Source organism: Pavona decussata, unplaced genomic scaffold, assembly GCF_977016875.1.
Source record: "Pavona decussata unplaced genomic scaffold, jaPavDecu1.1 SCAFFOLD_58, whole genome shotgun sequence".
NCBI lineage: Eukaryota > Metazoa > Cnidaria > Anthozoa > Scleractinia > Agariciidae > Pavona > Pavona decussata.
The window spans coordinates 5,677,320-5,694,806 of NW_028145480.1; the positions used below are offsets into that span (position 1 = coordinate 5,677,320).

Below are 17,487 nucleotides of genomic sequence, written 5' to 3' on the forward strand. Positions count from 1 at the left end.
TTTATTTATTTATGTATTTATCATCCATTTATTAATTTAGTAACCAGTATCACAAAGAAACAATTCCAGGGTGCATATACTAGTATAGAAGCTTTCATTTCAGACCTGATAAACGTCTTGGAGGGAAACGTGAAACCGATCACCTGTCCTAGCTTTTTTTAAAAAAAAATACAGGAAGGGACACATAATAAGGGAACTGGACTAAATCCAACAACCTAATATGCAAAGGCACAATCAAAATATAAATGAAAAACTGCATCTAATAAATCAGATCAGGCATGAGGCATCATACGACTTCCGCATAGCAAAGGATGTAACGTGATAATCATAAGCAAAGCCACTCGTTCGAAACGCTCAGAGATACCTTTGGTTTATTGTATGCAGTGAATGCTATCGGCTAAAGGAGAAGAAATTCGCTTAAAATTGGAGATTTTTTGGTAGAACGGAAGGTACCAGAGAAAGGGTTTTATTAAGTGGCAATCAGGTGAGAGAGATGCTGGCATTGGATCGCCCTTTGTCTGTTTTGTCGGGGTTACAATACTGTAGTGAGCGTACTTTCAATTTCGGACAACACCTGAGGAAATTAAGATCACTGTAATCGAAACCTGTGCAGACGGTTTGATGCACAGTTTTGTTTGTTTGTCTTTTAGAACGATTTTCCGACCATTTTGATTTACTACAGTGCGAGAAATAACTCAGTGCTAACAGACGTCAGTACTGTATCGCTTTTCAGCGTGCGGAACGCGGATGTGGTCAGTCGGAAGATGATATCATATTAAACGGCAACTTTGTTTTAATTTTCAGATCTCCTTCTCTAGTTGTACGCACTATGGTGTAACACCTCCGTGAAATGGCCTTTCGAGTTCCTTTACTGATTTTGTTAATGCAGCTGACACTAGATGCACATCGATCGAAACCCTTAACCACAAGGCATCGTTTGTGTCTGTGCGGCGATCGTGTGCTTCGAATCCAGCTCACGAATGATAAGGTGAGAGCTGCATGTACAGCCATTAGGTATTTATGTTAACAAGTAAATACTACGCTGAGTCCTTCAATCTTGTGATGTAGTTAAGTTTTCAGTCATTGTTACGAAGGAAAATACAAATAGTGGCAGTTTTTGAACGCTTCTTACGCGGACAATTTTGCAAACTGAAAAATAATGGCATTTGAGATTTTTTAATTTCGTCCTTTGGGTCTTGAGTGGGTCAAAGCCAAATATTTGAACAAATGTGTTTTGACACCACTCGGTTTGATCCAGCCTTCGTGTTCTTGTCACGATACCAAAGAATGATTAGACACAAGCAATACAAAAGGATCTTTAGTTCGATCGTTGCTTCATTCGGGCTTATCCCGATTGCAGCGCTCTCCGATGGCCAAATTCTGAAATTGTTCTTTCGATCACTTGCGTCGCTTTTCTATGCTTTTCCCGATTGTAGCGCTCAGTATACTACATAGCATTAATTATTTTGTCCGGCTGATAAACTAAATGTACTCGCAAGGGCACTCACAATGACACTATCGTGGCAATTCTGAATGAATTTCCGCGAATTTGACCCATTCTTGGGAAAATTAATCGAAAATGATCTCAGGCGAGATGGTTTTGCCGGTCACGAACGCAGTACGAACGGCAAACAATTTTGAGGGGCGTTTACAAGACAGAAAAGGAGGAATTGCTCGGATAGAAACAACAACCGGTCCAACAATTTTTGACCGTTTATACGAGAAATATCAGGGAACGGCTCCGATAAAAAGAGGCACCGGTCTCCAAATGTTGGTGGAACGGTAAGGGCTGTTTACATTTTACAACATTTTAGGGACCGGTCATGATTGAGCCCGCATGAATCAGTAGATCAGTGTATTTCGTTTAAAGCGCACATGCTCGTGAAGCAATATGGCTACGGACGATGGATTGTCACTTTATCTGTCGCGTTTGCTGTCCAGAAGGAAATCAAGTCGATCGTCTCTTCAAGTGAAGCAATGTGAAACCAAAATATGCCTGGAATAAAGATTTCGTGGGAAACGAAAATTTAAGTTCACGTTAGTTCTTCTAGCATTCGTGATCGGGCCCTCCACTGTGGAAAGAACAATTGGGCAGAAGCAACGCACAAGTGCTTTGTTCTACCTGGTATGCGACACTTACTCTGACGATGAATGGTATAGAAATTTCTGATGAAGAAATTGAGATGTTGTTGAACATATTTAGTTCGGAAACCATCCAAAGCTTCTTTAATAGAGGTTGCGAGGTCGCCAAAAGACAAAAACGCCAGGTGAGGCAAATTTTTTAAGATAGCATCTGCAACTTCACGAATGCAAATAGAAAAAACCCGAAATAGATTGGCTAGAGCTCGATATCCGTCAGTTGAGGCTATAAAATATAGAAACAAGACAATCTTCTTCCTCACTTCAACGGCCTTCCGCATTACAGTATCTTGACGTATTACATGTCCATTCGCAGTTCACCAACAAGGAAATGGAACGTGTTCCTGGAGATACGGAAATTTCTATACCATTCATCGTCAGAGTAAGTGTCGCATACCAGGTAGAACAAGGCACTTGTTACAGCCTTCCCTGTAAATCGAATCATATAATATGACTCGTGGATGGAATCCTATTGTTAAATATTTGAGGAGTACTAATTTTTGAAAGGCTAAACACCGTCCGCGTGACTCATGCTGAGCATGCGCAAAGCAATTGTTCTTTTTTCCTTTTATGCTCTGTGTCACGCAACATTTGTTTGGATTCTGAGAAAAAGTAATGTTGCGTAAAAACAAACACTTGCTTTGCTTGAATACTGAAGTTCCCCTTTTTCCAAGAATTTTCTCCACGTCACATATCCACGAACAAGGGCGCTCCAGCTGTATCCTGTTCGTCAAATAATAGTTCCTATGCCTCAACATGTTTCAGATTTTAATCATGAAGTTAGCAAGGCACCCCATACTAAGAAATTAATTCGCGGAAGATGCAAATCAACCTGAGAAGTTTGGTTTTTCTCAATTTCCTAATTTGTTTGTTTTTATTTTGTTAGGAATCATCCTTCATTTCTTGTGACCAAAGATGTGCTGATGAAAATAACAAAGGTAATCATCGCTAAATATATATCACTTATAATTTTCTACTATGTAAAACAAAACCAAAAAACAATACTGACACTCATTACATACTGCATGCTCCAACTTCTCTGAATTTGAATATTTCATGCTGATGCTGATGCCTCAACAAACGCTTTTGAAATTTTTCCTTTTTGTTGGATCGTTCATCCGATACGAGGCGTAAAAAGGAGGGCGGTGTTTATTTAAATTTCCCAAGAAAGAAAACAAAACTTTAGTCTAAACCCTATACGAAGAATTTGACAACCAAGTTTACAGTGCATGGTTTTCTGTGCCGTCCAAACGACCGCTTATGATATCGAAATCAGTTCGTTGGCTGGAAAGATTTTGCACAGCCCCATACATTAATCATACATACACCAGTGTGATAGTAATCCTCTTTAAAAAACGGCGAGCGTGAATGGAGTTTGAGTCATCAAAAAATGAATACATAATTAATGTGGAGGTTGTGCGGAACTGTTGTCCTTTCAGCGGAGGCTTGGTCTTCAAAACCACGTTTAGTTTCTGCATGACATAAATCTGAACAGGTTTGCATAGTTTGGCTCAGATCCGGAAACGTTTTGGCTCGTACTGAACTGACATGTCATGGTGGAATAAAAAGGCTTTGGAGCCACAACTCTCCGGCATTTTGTGTATATTACCCCTAAAAAGCAAAGTGCACCTACAAGAGTGGAATCAAACTTTTAACCTCTTGTTTTGCTTCTCTAGGTATATCATTGACTGGCTCACGTTTCCGTCTTCGCACGCGTCGAGAATTGAGCGAGGAACAACAAGGTAACAGTGCCCGTATGAGCTAAGAGGAAAATGATTAATGGTATCTCAGACTGCGCTAAAATTGTCCTGGGAAAACCCTACCAAAAATTCGTCACGGATACAACCTCTCGCAGCACCTTTAAAGCTATAGAACCGGTTTATAACATTCTAACATCGTTTAACTTTTTCATAACGATTTTTATTTCTTTCATTTATGTTTCTTTTTTTTGTAAGCTCATTTGAGCAGAATATTAGTTGAGGCATAGACAAACGTAAAACGTGCATAGTGTTCCGTAGTAAAGTCCCAGAAATGTTCTCTCTGTCTGTGTGCATGTTTGTGTGTTCTCTCTGTCTATCTCTCTGTTTGGTTTTTGTCTGTTTGTCTGTCTGTCTGTCTGTCTGTCTGTCTTTCTCTATCTCTGTCTATCTTCCTTGTCTCTAACTTCATTCGAATTCCGAAGGAGCCTTTTTTCGGCGACCAAAGAGATTTGGAGCCACAACTCTCCGGCAATAAGGGTAGGAGAAATGAAATGTGGAAGTATGAGTTCGTTTAAAAGCTAGCCACTAGCATTTGGCCTCTTACTTTTCTATTCAAAGATAATGTTTAATAACTTTTAATTTCAGTTGGTAGTCATCATCAATATAAATATAGTAATAAGCACTTTGGAGCTTCAAAGCAAATCACATGATATTTTATTCTTAACGATTTAAGGCCCGGTTCAAACGTCGCATTTCACATGTGCCGAATACAACTCCTATTCTAGTCGACTAGAATAATTAAACGCGGCATTTGATTCAGACGTCGAATTTAATGGTGCCGAATTTAACTCCGTCCGCCTCCAATGTCTTTGTGTCCGTGCTACTAGTTGACGAATGCGCCGGTCGAGTTAAGGCCAAGATGACTCATCTTGACCTTCACTCGACCCGCGCCTTTTCATCGTTTTATTGAAGCACGTCTCACAATATGCCACAGATTTTCCCTCTTTCCACCCAGGAGTGTCCTTTTCACTTTCAAACACCGGGCGCCTCATACAATAATAACTGCTGCACGTCAAACAAGTATATTTTGTTTTAAAAAAGCATGAACCGGCACATTCCTTCGCTCCCGCCATTTTTTCAAAGTGCTGGTTATACTCTTCTGCGCATGGCATTTACGGATTGTGGTTACAAAATGAATAATAATAATTTACTATAATTTATGTATTATATTCGGCACATGTGAAATGCGACGTTTGAACCGGGCCTAAGAGCAATTTCATGTTTGAGCGAAAGTACTTTAGTTAAGAATTTGTATAGTTTTGATCAAACAAAAACAAGAAGAAGAAGATCAAAAGAAAAAGAATGAAAGAGGACACCCTTTCCTGGCTCCGCGTTTTACTATATATAGCATTAGAAGACTTTCACAAGAGAATCATTTGCAATGGCCACCTTTCTACTTTGAGACCAAAATAGCCCAGTGCTCTATTCTTTACAAGACTGAGGACACAGCTTGCCTTTCCTGATTATCTTATAAATTCTGTTAAACTGAAAAGCTCACGGATCACACGGAGTACTAGATTTTCGAATCTAATTTTATTTGTCCACGTTATAACAGGGCAAAGAAGGTGGAAACTCATTCTAAGTTCAAGTTGTGCAAATCTGGAATAGTTTACCTTCTCACCTTAAGAAAAGAGCTTCTCTTATTTCTTTTAAACGTGCCCTCAGAGATAAATTTTTAAAAGAACTATTAGCCTTGCCGCATTTTTATTCGTAGTTCTCAATATTCAATTTTTTTTTATCCAAAATGTTGTTGTTATTGTATTTTTCTATTTTGTTAAATTTCTCTTTTGTAAGTTTCTAATTTTTTCTAGTTTCTATTTTGTTATTGTTATTTTTTTCTTTGTAATTTTCCAGTTTTATTCAGTTTTAGAGAGAGGGCCGTAAGTTTATAAGTTGTTCAATATTTACCCTCTTTAAGTAAAGAATTGACTTAATTTCTTTAATACTTGTCTCAATGATTATTAAACAGAGCGTGCACTTACTAGTTGTTTCTTTTCCCGGTAGCTTGTCATAGAAGGGCGCAAAGCGATCCTCGTTGGATTATCAACGATTTAAATGTCACCTTCCACAACAAAGAAAATAGCTCTAGTTGGCATGTCAGGGTTTCGTGGAATCCTTTTACAGGTAATTCAGAAAACTGTGACTTGCATTTGTAGCGTAGCCTCCCGCAGACTTCGATGTGTAATCACATGCAGGTGGCCTTTTAGGGGGGGAAGATGATGAAAGGTTTCTTTTAAGAATACTTCTAGGGTCTGAGATTTTTCAGTTCTTGGTGACGGGTGTGGGGGAATATTTCAGAATTGCCCGCGGTAAAGTACTACTCACTTTTGTAATAGCACAAAAAAAATTAAGTGAGGGAGGTATTCTGACACCTTTTTTGGATGAATGTATTTCTTTGTTCTACAGATTCCTCGCAACGTTGGAAAGGATATTGCCTTTCGTATGGCCCTCCAGGATCACCTGTTGTTGCCTCGTCTTACGTTTCAAAGGTAATACCTACGGTACTACGTTTGATAAGCGCTTAATAATAGCTTCATTACTTTAGGAGTTGTTCCAAAGACTCAGAAAGTCATAATATCATCTTGTACAGCATAATAAATAGCGCGACCTCATTGAAAAAAAATTTACCGCTCGGTAGTGGAACGGCGAGTGATCTTACTGCCAAATTTTGTTATGGTCCATAACTATTACAGTATAAACTATCGAAAACGGCCCTTCATTAGGTTTTTACATTAAAATAGAAAAAAAGTCAAGCGGTATTGACTTTACTTACATTTTTATTGTCTGAAGTCTTATATACAATATCTTTGAGCCAATCAGAGGCGAACATTTTGACAGTTATTGTAAAACTCCTAATTTTACTTCCAAAGTGAATGGGTTATATATAGAATGAAAGGTCCGACTTTCTGAGATTCAAGAGAGATTCAGCTGTAGTATTTGTCATTTCTATATTTATTAGAATAAGAATTAAGAATAGAAAACATCTTCAAAACAATCGTACTCCCTGAATGGCTGTATTCCTCATTACACGCGTCTGTCGTCTCCCCTTTTCCCACTTCACCTCTATTAAAGTAAACCTGTTTTTGTTCCATTTAAGAACCTAACGAGTGTAAAACTCTCCGCTTGGTGGGAGGAGAGGACGGTCTACCTTGCGGTAAGTTGATAAAATGCAATACAGACCGCTAGCATGTCCACTAAGTAAATCCTTTATTTAAAGAGGGTGGCACTAAATTATCATAAAATATCATATCATATCGTATCATATCATATCATATCATGTCATGTCATATCATATCATATCATATGATATCATATCATATCATATCATATCATATCATATCATATCATATCATATCATATCATATCATATCATATCATATCATATCATATCATATCATATCATATCATATCATATCAAATATAACACTGACGAATAACGTCAGCCTCAATAGTTTTACCATATCACATTGTTATTACCATTACCATAACGTTAAAGTTATGATTATCATTCCCATATTTTCATTTTGATCGCCATTACCACTACCAGGTTAATGTTACCAGATTATTATCATTAACAACCCCACCCTCATAACCATGGTTATCCAGTATTACATGACCCCGATCTTTAGATGTGATTTTACCTGTTTTAAAAAATTAATTGTAGCACTTTTTCGTACTTGTACGCTTTTGCAACACCGTAATATGCGGTGATGTAAGGAACACTTCTTTATGTTGTCGCGTTTGTCCAGGATCGATCTTGTTAGCAAATTATTTTCGCAATTTTAGCAAAAAAGATTTAAAGAAAACTGCTATTAGAAAAGTATAGAAGAAATAGCAAAAATCGCAAAAGTAACGACACTTCAGTCTTGCTATGTTGAGAGGGAGAGCAACAAATATGGCGAAAATAGCAACAATGACAAATTTAACAAAATTCTACACTTAGCAAGGGAAAAGGTCAAGTAGGGCTTCAAGAAGTTCGCAAATTTTGCAAAAATCGTAAAAGAAACAAGACTTTCTTGCTATGTGAAAAGATTGAGTAACAAGTATGGCAAAAAATAGCGAGAATCATAAATCTAACAAAATTTTACACTAAGAAAGAGAAAAGGTCAAGATGGGCATCGAAAAGTTCGCAAAATTCGCTATAATCGCAATAGCAACAAGACTTTTTCTTGCTATGTGAAAAGATTGAGTAACAAATATGGAGGAAAAAGCAAGAATGACAAATTTAACAAAATTCTACACTTAGCAAGGGAAAAGGTCAAATAGGGCTTCGCCTAGAAGTCTGCAAATTTCGCAAAAATCGCAAAAGTAACAAGACTTTTTCTTGCTATGTGAAAAGATTGAGTAACAAATATGGCGGAAATAGCAAGAATGACAAATTTAACAAAATTCTACACTTAGCAAGAGAAAGGTCAAGTAGGGCTTCGAGAATTCCGAAAATTTCGCAAAAAATCGCAAAATTAACAAGACGTTTTGTTGCTATGTGAAAAGATTGAGTAACAAATATGACGAAAATAGCAAGAATGACAAATTCAACAAAATTCTACACTTAGCAAGGGAAAAGCTCAAGTAAGGCTTAGAGAAGTCCACAAATTTCGCAAAAAAGTGCAAAAGTAACAAGACTTTCTTGCTATGTGAAAAGATTGAGTAACAAATATGGCGAAAATAGCAAGAATGACAAATTTAACAAAATTCTACACTTAGCAAGAAAAAAGGTCAAGTAGGGCTTGGAGAAGTCCGGAAATTTCGCGAACATCGCGAAAGAAACAAGACTTTTTCTTGCTATGTGAAAAGATTGAGTAACAAATATGGCGAGAATCACAAATCTAACACAATTCTACACTGAGAAAGGGAAATAGCCAAGTAGGGTTCGAGATCTAGAAGTCCACAAATTTCGCAAAAATCGCAAAAATAACAAGACTTTTTGTTGCTATGTGAAAAGATTGAGTTAAACAATTGGCGAAAATAGCAAGAATGACAAATTTAACAAAATTTTGCACTAAGAAAGGGAAATGGTTAAGTAGGGCTTCGAGAAGTAAGTCTTGAATCTTGTTACATTTTTCTTGCGATTTTTGCGATATTTGGCACGGGTGTTTTTATGTAGCAAGAAAAATCCTTGTTACTTTTGCGATTTTTGCGATATTTGCGGATATTTCGGGGCCCTTCTTGGCTTCTTCTTTTTTCTAAGTCTTGAATCTTGTTACATTTGTTATTCTTGCGATTTTTGCGATATTTGTAATGAAGCAAGAAATATCCTTGTTACTTTTGCGATTTTTGCGATATTAGCGGACATTTCCGGGCCCTTCTTGGCTTCTTCTTTTTTGTAAGTCTTGAATCTCGTTACATTTGTTACTCTTGCGATTTTTGCAATATTTGTAAATGACTTTGTAACATAATTTTTTCATCAATTATTTCTGTTGCGTCAATTGCGATAATAATTTGCTAGCAAATTTTTGCTAACAAGGTCGATCCTGGACATATCTCTTTTCTTCTGCAGGTGTTTGTTCTTCCAATGTTTGCAAATTATAGCCAAAATGAAAAAGACATCTACTTAAATCCGTATCGGAGGAGACGCCCTGATCCTACACTCGGTCCAGGTAAGCCCTCATTCTTGGTATCCAATCATAATAAGGAAGTACTTGTTTAAACGGTTTAAAACCTTTTTTAAACCTGTCAGCAAAAGCCACGAACCTTTTTTTTCCATTGTGGTTAATTCTCCAACTTTCCACACTCGTACACTTTTTGATCATTTTATTGTTCCGTTTAGTCGGTTTTGGTTACTTGTTTAGTTGTTTCCTGATATTTCTGAATAATCAAGAAGTAGAAGATAGCGGACCATCGAAAATGTGACATTGACATCATTTGATTTTTGCTAAGAGCTCGTGCTTTGGACTGAAAAGAAACTGTTTGGACTCGTCATTTCACAATTAGACAGCAAGTTTGAGTTTTCTATCCGCTAACTACATCGAAGTTGATGGAAACCGAGAGCAAACCATCTAATCTACCGTACAAGATGGAGACTGGTACATTTACCCATACTTCTTAGCGTACGAAAACCCTAAAAGCGCTCACAAAAGCACACAGAAAAGTTCAAACCTAGCATACGCAATGTTGTTAAGGCACTGGACAAATTAAGCAAACTTTTTTTTTCCTTTTTGTGGGATCGTTCATTCAAAACGAGGCGTAAAAACGGAGGGCGGCGTTTATTTAAATTTCCTAAGGAGGAAAACAAAACTTTAGTGTAAATCCTATACGATGAATTGACAACCAAGTTTACAGTGCATGGTTTTCGGTGCCGTCCAAACGACCACTTATGATATCTCAATCAGTTCGTTGGCTGTGTGAATGGAGTTTGAGTCATCGCAAAATGTATACATAATTAATGTAGAAGTTGTGCCGAAATTTTATCCTTTCAGCGGAGGCTTGGTATACAAGACCACGCTTAGTTTCTGCATGACATCCGGAAACGTTTTGGCTCGTACTAAACAGCTGACATATCATGGTGGAATAAAAGGGCTTTGGAGCCACAACTCTCCCGCATTTTGTGTTTATTACCCCTAAAAAGCAAAGTACACCTACAAGAGTGGAATCAAACTTCTAACCTCTTGCTTTGCTTCTCTAGGTATATCATGGAGTGGCTCCCTTTTTCGTCTTCGCACGCGTCGAGAATTGAGCGAAGAACAGCAAGGTAACAGTGCCCGTATGAACTAAGAGGAAAATGATTAATGGTATCTCAGACTGCGCTAAAATTGTCCTGGGATAACCCTACCAAAAATTCGTCAGGGATACAACCTCTCACAGCACCTTTAAAGCTATAATTAAAGCGCAGTCTTTAGAGCCGGTCTATAACATTCTAACTTCGTTTAACTTTTTCACAACGATTTTTATTTCTTTCATTTATGTAAAAAAAATTAATTTTTTCCTTTAGCTTGTCATGAAAAGATGCGAAGCGATCCTCGTTGGATTATCAACGACTTAAACGTCACCTTCCATGACAGAGAAAATAGCTCTAGTTGGTATCTCAGGGTGTCGTGGAATCCTTTTACAGGTAATTCAGAAAACCGTGACTTGTAACGTAGATTCCCACAGACTTCGACGTGGCCAATCACATGCCGGCCGCCTTTTAGATTTCGTGAAGCGGCATTTGATTTTAAGTTACTTCGTTATTTCGTATGGCAAAATGTCACACGTCGAGGTTTGTTTCAGATTCCGTAAAATTCCGAATATTAAATTATGAGTTCAGGGTTTGCGCTCATTCAAAGGACATTTTAGGATCTCATCTCCGAGGCGAGAGGAGATTGTTATAATTGAAGTAAATTTCGCGTTTCAAAATTCAAATTTCAGCTTGGAGCACAGAGTTAATAGCTGAAAATAGCCAACCCTAACAATCCGTAGGCTTATATTCGGGGAAAAAGTTTGGGGGAAGGGGGGTGGAAGGTTTCTTTTAAGAATACTTCTGAGGTCTGAGATTTTCCAGTTCTTGGTGAGGGGTGTGGGGGAATATTTCAGAATTGTCCGCGGTAAACTACTTCTCACTTTTGTATCAGCACAAAAAGAATTGAGTGGCGGAGGTATTCTGACACCTTTTTGAGATGAATGCATTTCTTTGTTCTACAGATTCCTCGCAACGTTGGAAAGGATATTGCCTTTCGTATGGCCCTCCAAGATCACCTGTTGTTGCCTCGTCTTACGTTTCAAAGGTAATACCTACGGTACTACGTTTGATAAGCGCTTAATAATAGCTTCATTACTTTAGGATTTGATCCAAAGACTCAGAAAGTCATAGTATCGTCTTGTACAGCATAATAAATAGCGCGACCTCATTGAAAAAAATATACCGCTCAGTAGAGTTCATTTGAATGGTCACACTTTAGGATTTGATGATATAGTATAATAAACAGCATCACAGGAAAGTATTCCTCTGTAGCTCACTTGAATGGTCATACTCCAGGATTTTATCTATAAGTTCAAAAGTTAGAACAACCTTGTACAACGTAATAAGCAGTATCACAGGAAAGTATTGTTGACTCAAAGGTAGACCAACTTGTACAACATAATAAACAGCACCACAGGAAACTACTGCCTAGTAGCTTTCATTTGAATGGTCACATTTTAGAATTTCATCCACAGACTCAAAAGTAGAACCACCTTATGAAATAAATGTGATAGTATATTTCCAGCCTGGTGAATGAATGAGAACGATGTGTTATTCTAGAAAGTGACACAGGCATACTCGGAAAAAAAGAAATCCGAGTGCTCCTCTGAGGAGTCGTCCGATTACTTGTTCGGATGCTCTACCACTGAGCTACAGGAGACTTGTGGGAGCTAAGGCCATTAAAGTAGGTTCATGGGACAAACATCCTGCATACTGGTACAATTTGAATGTCAAACGTGTGGTGTATGAAATAAATGTGATGGTATATTTCCAGCCTTGTGAATGAATGAGAATGATGTATTATTCTAGAAAGTGACACAGGCATACTCGGAAAAAAGAAATCCGAGTGCTCCTATCAGAACCACCTTATGGTCCATAACAGTATAAACTATCGAAAACTGCCGTTAATTTGCTTTTTACACTAAAATGGAAAAAGTTCAAGCGCTATTGACTTTACTTATATTTTTATTGTCTGTACTCTTATATACAATATCTACTAGCAAATCAGAGGCGAACATTTTGACAGTTATTGTAAAACTCCTAATTTTACTTCCGAAGTGAATGGGTTTCTAAACAAACGGTTCGACTTCTGAGATTCAAGAGAGATTCAGCTGTAATATTTGTCGTATTTATATGTAAAAAATAAGAATTAAGAATAGAAAACATCTTCAAAATAATCGTACTCCCTGAATGGCTGTATTCCTCATTACACGCGTCTGTCGTTTCCCCTTTTTTCAACTTCATCTGTATTAAAGTAAACCTGTTTTTGTTCCATTTAAGAACCTAACCAGTGTAAAAATCTCCGCTTGGTGGGAGGAGAGGATGGTCCACTTCGCGGTAAGCAGAAGAAATGCAATACAGACCGTTAGCATTTCCACTAAGTAAATCCTTTATTTAAAGAGGGTAGAACTAAATATTGTGAAAAACACTCATATCATATCATATCATATCATATCATATCATATCATATCATATCATATCATATCATCAAATATAAAGCTGACGAATGACGTCAGCCTCACATTGTCATTAGCGGAGCTCCGCGCTCCGGAGGCGCGCGCGCGGAGCCCCATTGATGAGAGATTTTGGTATACCCATGAAAGCGAAAAATTTTGGATATGACGTCACTGTCCGACCGTCCGTCGTACGTCCACCCTGCAATGTAAGCTATTGTGAAATGCCACACTCAACCTGTGCGGCAACCCGCGTTTTTTCGGCGGGAAGTGGGATGGCTTACTTCTTTTAGAAAACAAAAGAGAATTTTGAAGAATATTGATTTCTTGTATTCGTTGAATATGTTGTCAAACTACATATGTCAAGAAAGCAGGCGACTAATAAGCAAATTTGAACTCCGAGAGCGACGAACAAACAGGCGAAATGTCAGTTGAAAACAAACATGTAGTGAGCTGAGTGAGTAAGCAACTCGCAAGTCGCATAGAAATTAAATGCATTTTTGCAGGCAACTGTCGGTAATTTTCCATATTTAACATACTTATTCTTACAAATTATACACAAATACTTAAATTGTTGCCATAAGACAAATTTTCGTGGATAAATTCATTTTGAACATTCACAGAGCTATTCACGGAGTTATGTTTTGTGTTGGACTTGTGTAATTCATTCGCAGGGCACATTTGTAAACACGTAGTAAACGTTTAAATATTTCGGACCACAACCAAACATTATTTTTCCTGTATTTACCTTTTGTTAACGTTTACTTATAGACTTGAATTATTTCTGTAGGAGAAATATTCACAGAGTTATGCGTTGTTTTGAACATTTTGTGTTGGACTTCTCTAATTCATTCGCCATTCGCAGCGCATAAGTTTTGTAAACACGCTCTAATTTTAAGCGCTCACTGAAATATTTCGGACCACAACTAAACATTATTTTCCTGTATCCTCCGTTTGTTAACGTTTATCAAGACTAGAATTATTTCTGTAAGAGAAATATTCACAGAGTTATGAATTGTTTGGGACATTTTGTGTTGCACTGCACTAATTCATTCGCTACCGGTATTCTCAGCACATAAGTTTTGTAAACACGCTCTAACTTGTTAAGCGCTCACTGAAATATTTCGGACCACAACCAAACGTTATTTTTCCTGTATCCTCCGTTTGCTAACGTTTACTTAGAGACTAGAATTATTTCTGTAAGAGAAATATTCACAGAGTTATGAATTGTTTTGACCATTTTGTGCTGGACTTCTCTAAAATTCATTCGCAATTCGCAGCGCATAAGTTTTGTAAACACGCTCTAATTTTAAATTAAAGCGCTCACTGAAATATTTCGGGCCACACCCAAACATTATTTTTCCTGTATTTTCCGTTTGCTAACGTTTACTGAGAGACTAGAATTATTTCTGTAAGAGAAATATTCACAGAGTTATGAATTGTTTTAAACATTTTGTGCTGGACTTGTGTAATTCGTTCGCAATTCACAGCGCATAAGTTTTGTAAACACGCTTTAATTTTAAGCGCTCACTGAAATATTTCGGGCCACACCCAAAAATTATTTTTCCTGTATTCTCCGTTTGTTAACGTTTACTTAGAGACTAGAATTATTTCTGTAAGAGAAATAGTCACAGAGTTATGAATTGTTTTAAACATTTTGTGCTGGACTTGTGTAATTCGTTCGCAATTCACAGCGCATAAGTTTTGTAAACACGCTCTAATTTTAAGCGCTCACTGAAATATTTCGGGCCACACCCAAACATTATTTTTCCTGTATTCTCCTTTTGTTAACGTTTACTTGGAGAATAGAATTGTTTCTGTAAGAGAAATACTCACAGAGTTATGAATTGTTTTGAACATTTTATGCTGGACTTGTGTAATTCGTTCGCAATTCACAGCGCATAAGTTTTGTAAACACGCTCTAATTTTAAGCGCTCACTGAAATATTTCGGGCCACAACCAAGCATTATTTTTCCTGTATTCTTTTCTTAAATTTTAGTAAGAGACTAGAATTATTTCTTTAGGAGAAATGTTCCTAGAGTCATTAATAGGCCTTATCACGGTTTTCGACGCCATTTTGACGGGTAGGCAAACAGGCTTGAAATAACAGTGTTTGTATGGAAATCCGATGTCAAATAATTTTCATAAAGCATCGCTTCTGAAAAATTCGTGAATTGAAAACTTTTGGCACTAGAAAAAGAATTTTTAAGAACAAAATTGGAGGGATATAGCTGTGACAGAAAGCGTCCAGTCGTGTTTTGAACTTTCCATACATTTGTCTGTATAGCGAACCAGCCGTGAGCTGCTACTAAAAATAGTTCGCGGGAAAAAATACAGGGAAATGTATGGAAAGTTCAAAACACGACTGGACGCTTTCTGTCACAGCTACATCCCTCCAATTTTGTTCTTTAAATCCTTTTCCTAGTACAAAAAGTTTCCAATTCATGAATTTTTCAGAAGCGATGTTTTATGAAAATTATTTGACATCGGATTCCCATACAAACACTCTTATTTCAAGCCTGTTTGCCTACCCGTCAAAATGGCGTCGAAAACCGTGATAAGGCCTATTGTTTTGAACATTTTGTGCTCGTCATTCGCAGTGCATATTTGTAAACAGTACGCCCTAATTTTAAAGCAAACGTTCAAATATTTCGAACCATAACCAGACATTATTTTTCCTTTATTTCTTTTCTTGTAACGTTTATTATGAGACTATAAATATTTCTGTACGAGGAAAAGTAATAAATTTTGAAACAAATATTTTATTTTTATCCGAGCGGCCAAATTGCACGCGTGGAAACATTACGTGGAAGCCAAATTTTCTTTATTGTACGCATTTCAAACTTTACACAAATGCATTAATAGTTTCCACAGGAGAAATATTTGAGAGAGAGCGTAATTTTTTCATTCACAAGTGTTTTATGCTCTCGAACGTCATCGGAATTCAGCAATGTGATCTCGCACGATCAACAAGAACAGCTTATGGTTCAAAACATTTTCCGCTGACGCGTAAAAAGTTTGCTTTATATGCACTTAAGCTATTTATAACCCAAGACAGGATGAAGAATTTGTAACGTTATTACGTTCATACAATAAGCAGAGTAGCATGTATATAAATGCTATTAAAAAGGAGTTGTGGAGCTCCGCTTTTAGGCTTGGCTAAATATATATATATTATCATTACCATAACGTTAAAGTTATGGTTATCATTCCCGTTTTGATCGCCATTACCACTACCAGATTACTGTTACAGATTATTATCATTATCGTCTCCACCCTCATAACCATGGATTATCCAACATTACATGCCAAGATCTTTAGATGTGATTTTACCTGTTTTACCTGTTCTCATTTCGTTTGGTATTAATTTTAGCACTATTTCGTACTTGTACGCTTTTGCAACACCGTAATGTGTGGCGATGAGAGGAACGCTTCTTTATGTTGTCGCCTTTCTTCTGCAGGTATTTGTTCTTCCAATGTTTGCAAATTATAGCCAAAATGAAAAAGAGATCTACTTAAATCCGTACCGGAGGAGACGCCCTGATCCTAGACTCGGTCCAGGTAAGTCCTCATTCTTGGTATCCAATCATAATAAAGAAGTACTTGTTTAAACGGTTTAAAACTTTTTTCAACCTGTCAGCAAAAGCCACGAACAGTTTTTTTCCATTGGGTGAATTCTCCAACTTTCCACACTCGTACACTTTTTGATCATTTTATTGTTCCGTTTAGTCGGTTTTGGTTACTTATTTAGTTGTTTCCTGACATTTCTGAATAATGAAGAAGTAGAAGATAGTGGACCCTCGAAAATGTGACATCATTTGATTTTCAAAATAAGACAGCAAGTTTGAGTTTTTTATCCGCTAAGTACATCGAAGTTGATGGAAACCGAGAGTGAACCATCTAATCTACCGTACAAGATGGAGATTGGTACATTTACCCATAATTCATAATTAAAACACACAGAAACGTTCAAACCTAGCATACGCAATGTTGTTAATGCACTGGACAAATTAGGCAAAACATTTTGGCTTTCCATATGACTATTGGCAGTGTTAGGTTTGCAAAGTATTGTGGTAAAATGTACAGCCGTCACCTTTTTGCACTAGGATAATCCGATGACTAATCGTTCAACAAAGAAATTCGGTTTATCGCTTGTTAATTGCTATGTAAATTCGGCAATTTTCCTTGCTGCCGTGAGCATTACGTTGCAAAATCAATGCATTGAAAAACTAATATTTCGCGCTACAACGCAAGTAGAATACCTGTCTACTTTTTCGTGGTGCGACAAGTTGCGGTGAGGGCGTGCTAGACGCGCAGTTTCGTCCGCGACTTATTTCGTAGCGGCATTGTGTTGCAAGTTGCAGGAAAAATTTGCCTCATGTAAGAGCGCCTCAGAAAAGTTATGTAAAGAAGGACGCCATTTTCCCTCTTATTATTTTTTTAAATTAACTCATCACAGTCATTTTGTACTTCAATCTTT

The 17,487-nt window shown here is 37.3% G+C and overlaps 1 protein-coding gene and 1 long non-coding RNA gene across 8 annotated transcripts in view; one reads left to right on the top strand and one right to left on the bottom strand.

Moving 5' to 3' along the window:
- Positions 1 to 321: 321 nt before the first annotated feature.
- Positions 322 to 17,487, top strand: part of LOC146479886 (uncharacterized) — a 134,881-nt gene continuing 117,715 nt past the window's right edge. For 3 of the 7 annotated variants that reach the window (XM_085110758.1, XM_085110759.1, XM_085110761.1), the window contains exons 1-13: positions 322 to 484; positions 805 to 988; positions 3,026 to 3,077; positions 3,816 to 3,881; positions 5,904 to 6,023; positions 6,306 to 6,388; positions 6,997 to 7,053; positions 9,397 to 9,496; positions 10,522 to 10,587; positions 10,828 to 10,947; positions 11,517 to 11,599; positions 12,835 to 12,891; positions 16,469 to 16,568. In XM_085110758.1, coding sequence (XP_084966884.1) covers positions 851 to 988; positions 3,026 to 3,077; positions 3,816 to 3,881; positions 5,904 to 6,023; positions 6,306 to 6,388; positions 6,997 to 7,053; positions 9,397 to 9,496; positions 10,522 to 10,587; positions 10,828 to 10,947; positions 11,517 to 11,599; positions 12,835 to 12,891; positions 16,469 to 16,568 — 1,042 coding nt within the window. In that variant the 5' untranslated portion in view covers positions 322 to 484; positions 805 to 850. The remainder of the gene's footprint in view (positions 485 to 804; positions 989 to 3,025; positions 3,078 to 3,815; positions 3,882 to 5,903; positions 6,024 to 6,305; positions 6,389 to 6,996; positions 7,054 to 9,396; positions 9,497 to 10,521; positions 10,588 to 10,827; positions 10,948 to 11,516; positions 11,600 to 12,834; positions 12,892 to 16,468; positions 16,569 to 17,487) is intronic. The other 4 variants (XM_085110756.1, XM_085110755.1, XM_085110760.1 and 1 more) reach the window with 3 other exon arrangements.
- LOC146479887 (uncharacterized) lies at positions 9,450 to 17,482 on the bottom strand. The gene is made up of 2 exons (XR_014864920.1): positions 16,983 to 17,482; positions 9,450 to 9,995 (listed from the first exon to the last, which is right to left on the bottom strand). It is a non-coding gene; the product is annotated as an uncharacterized LOC146479887 (long non-coding RNA).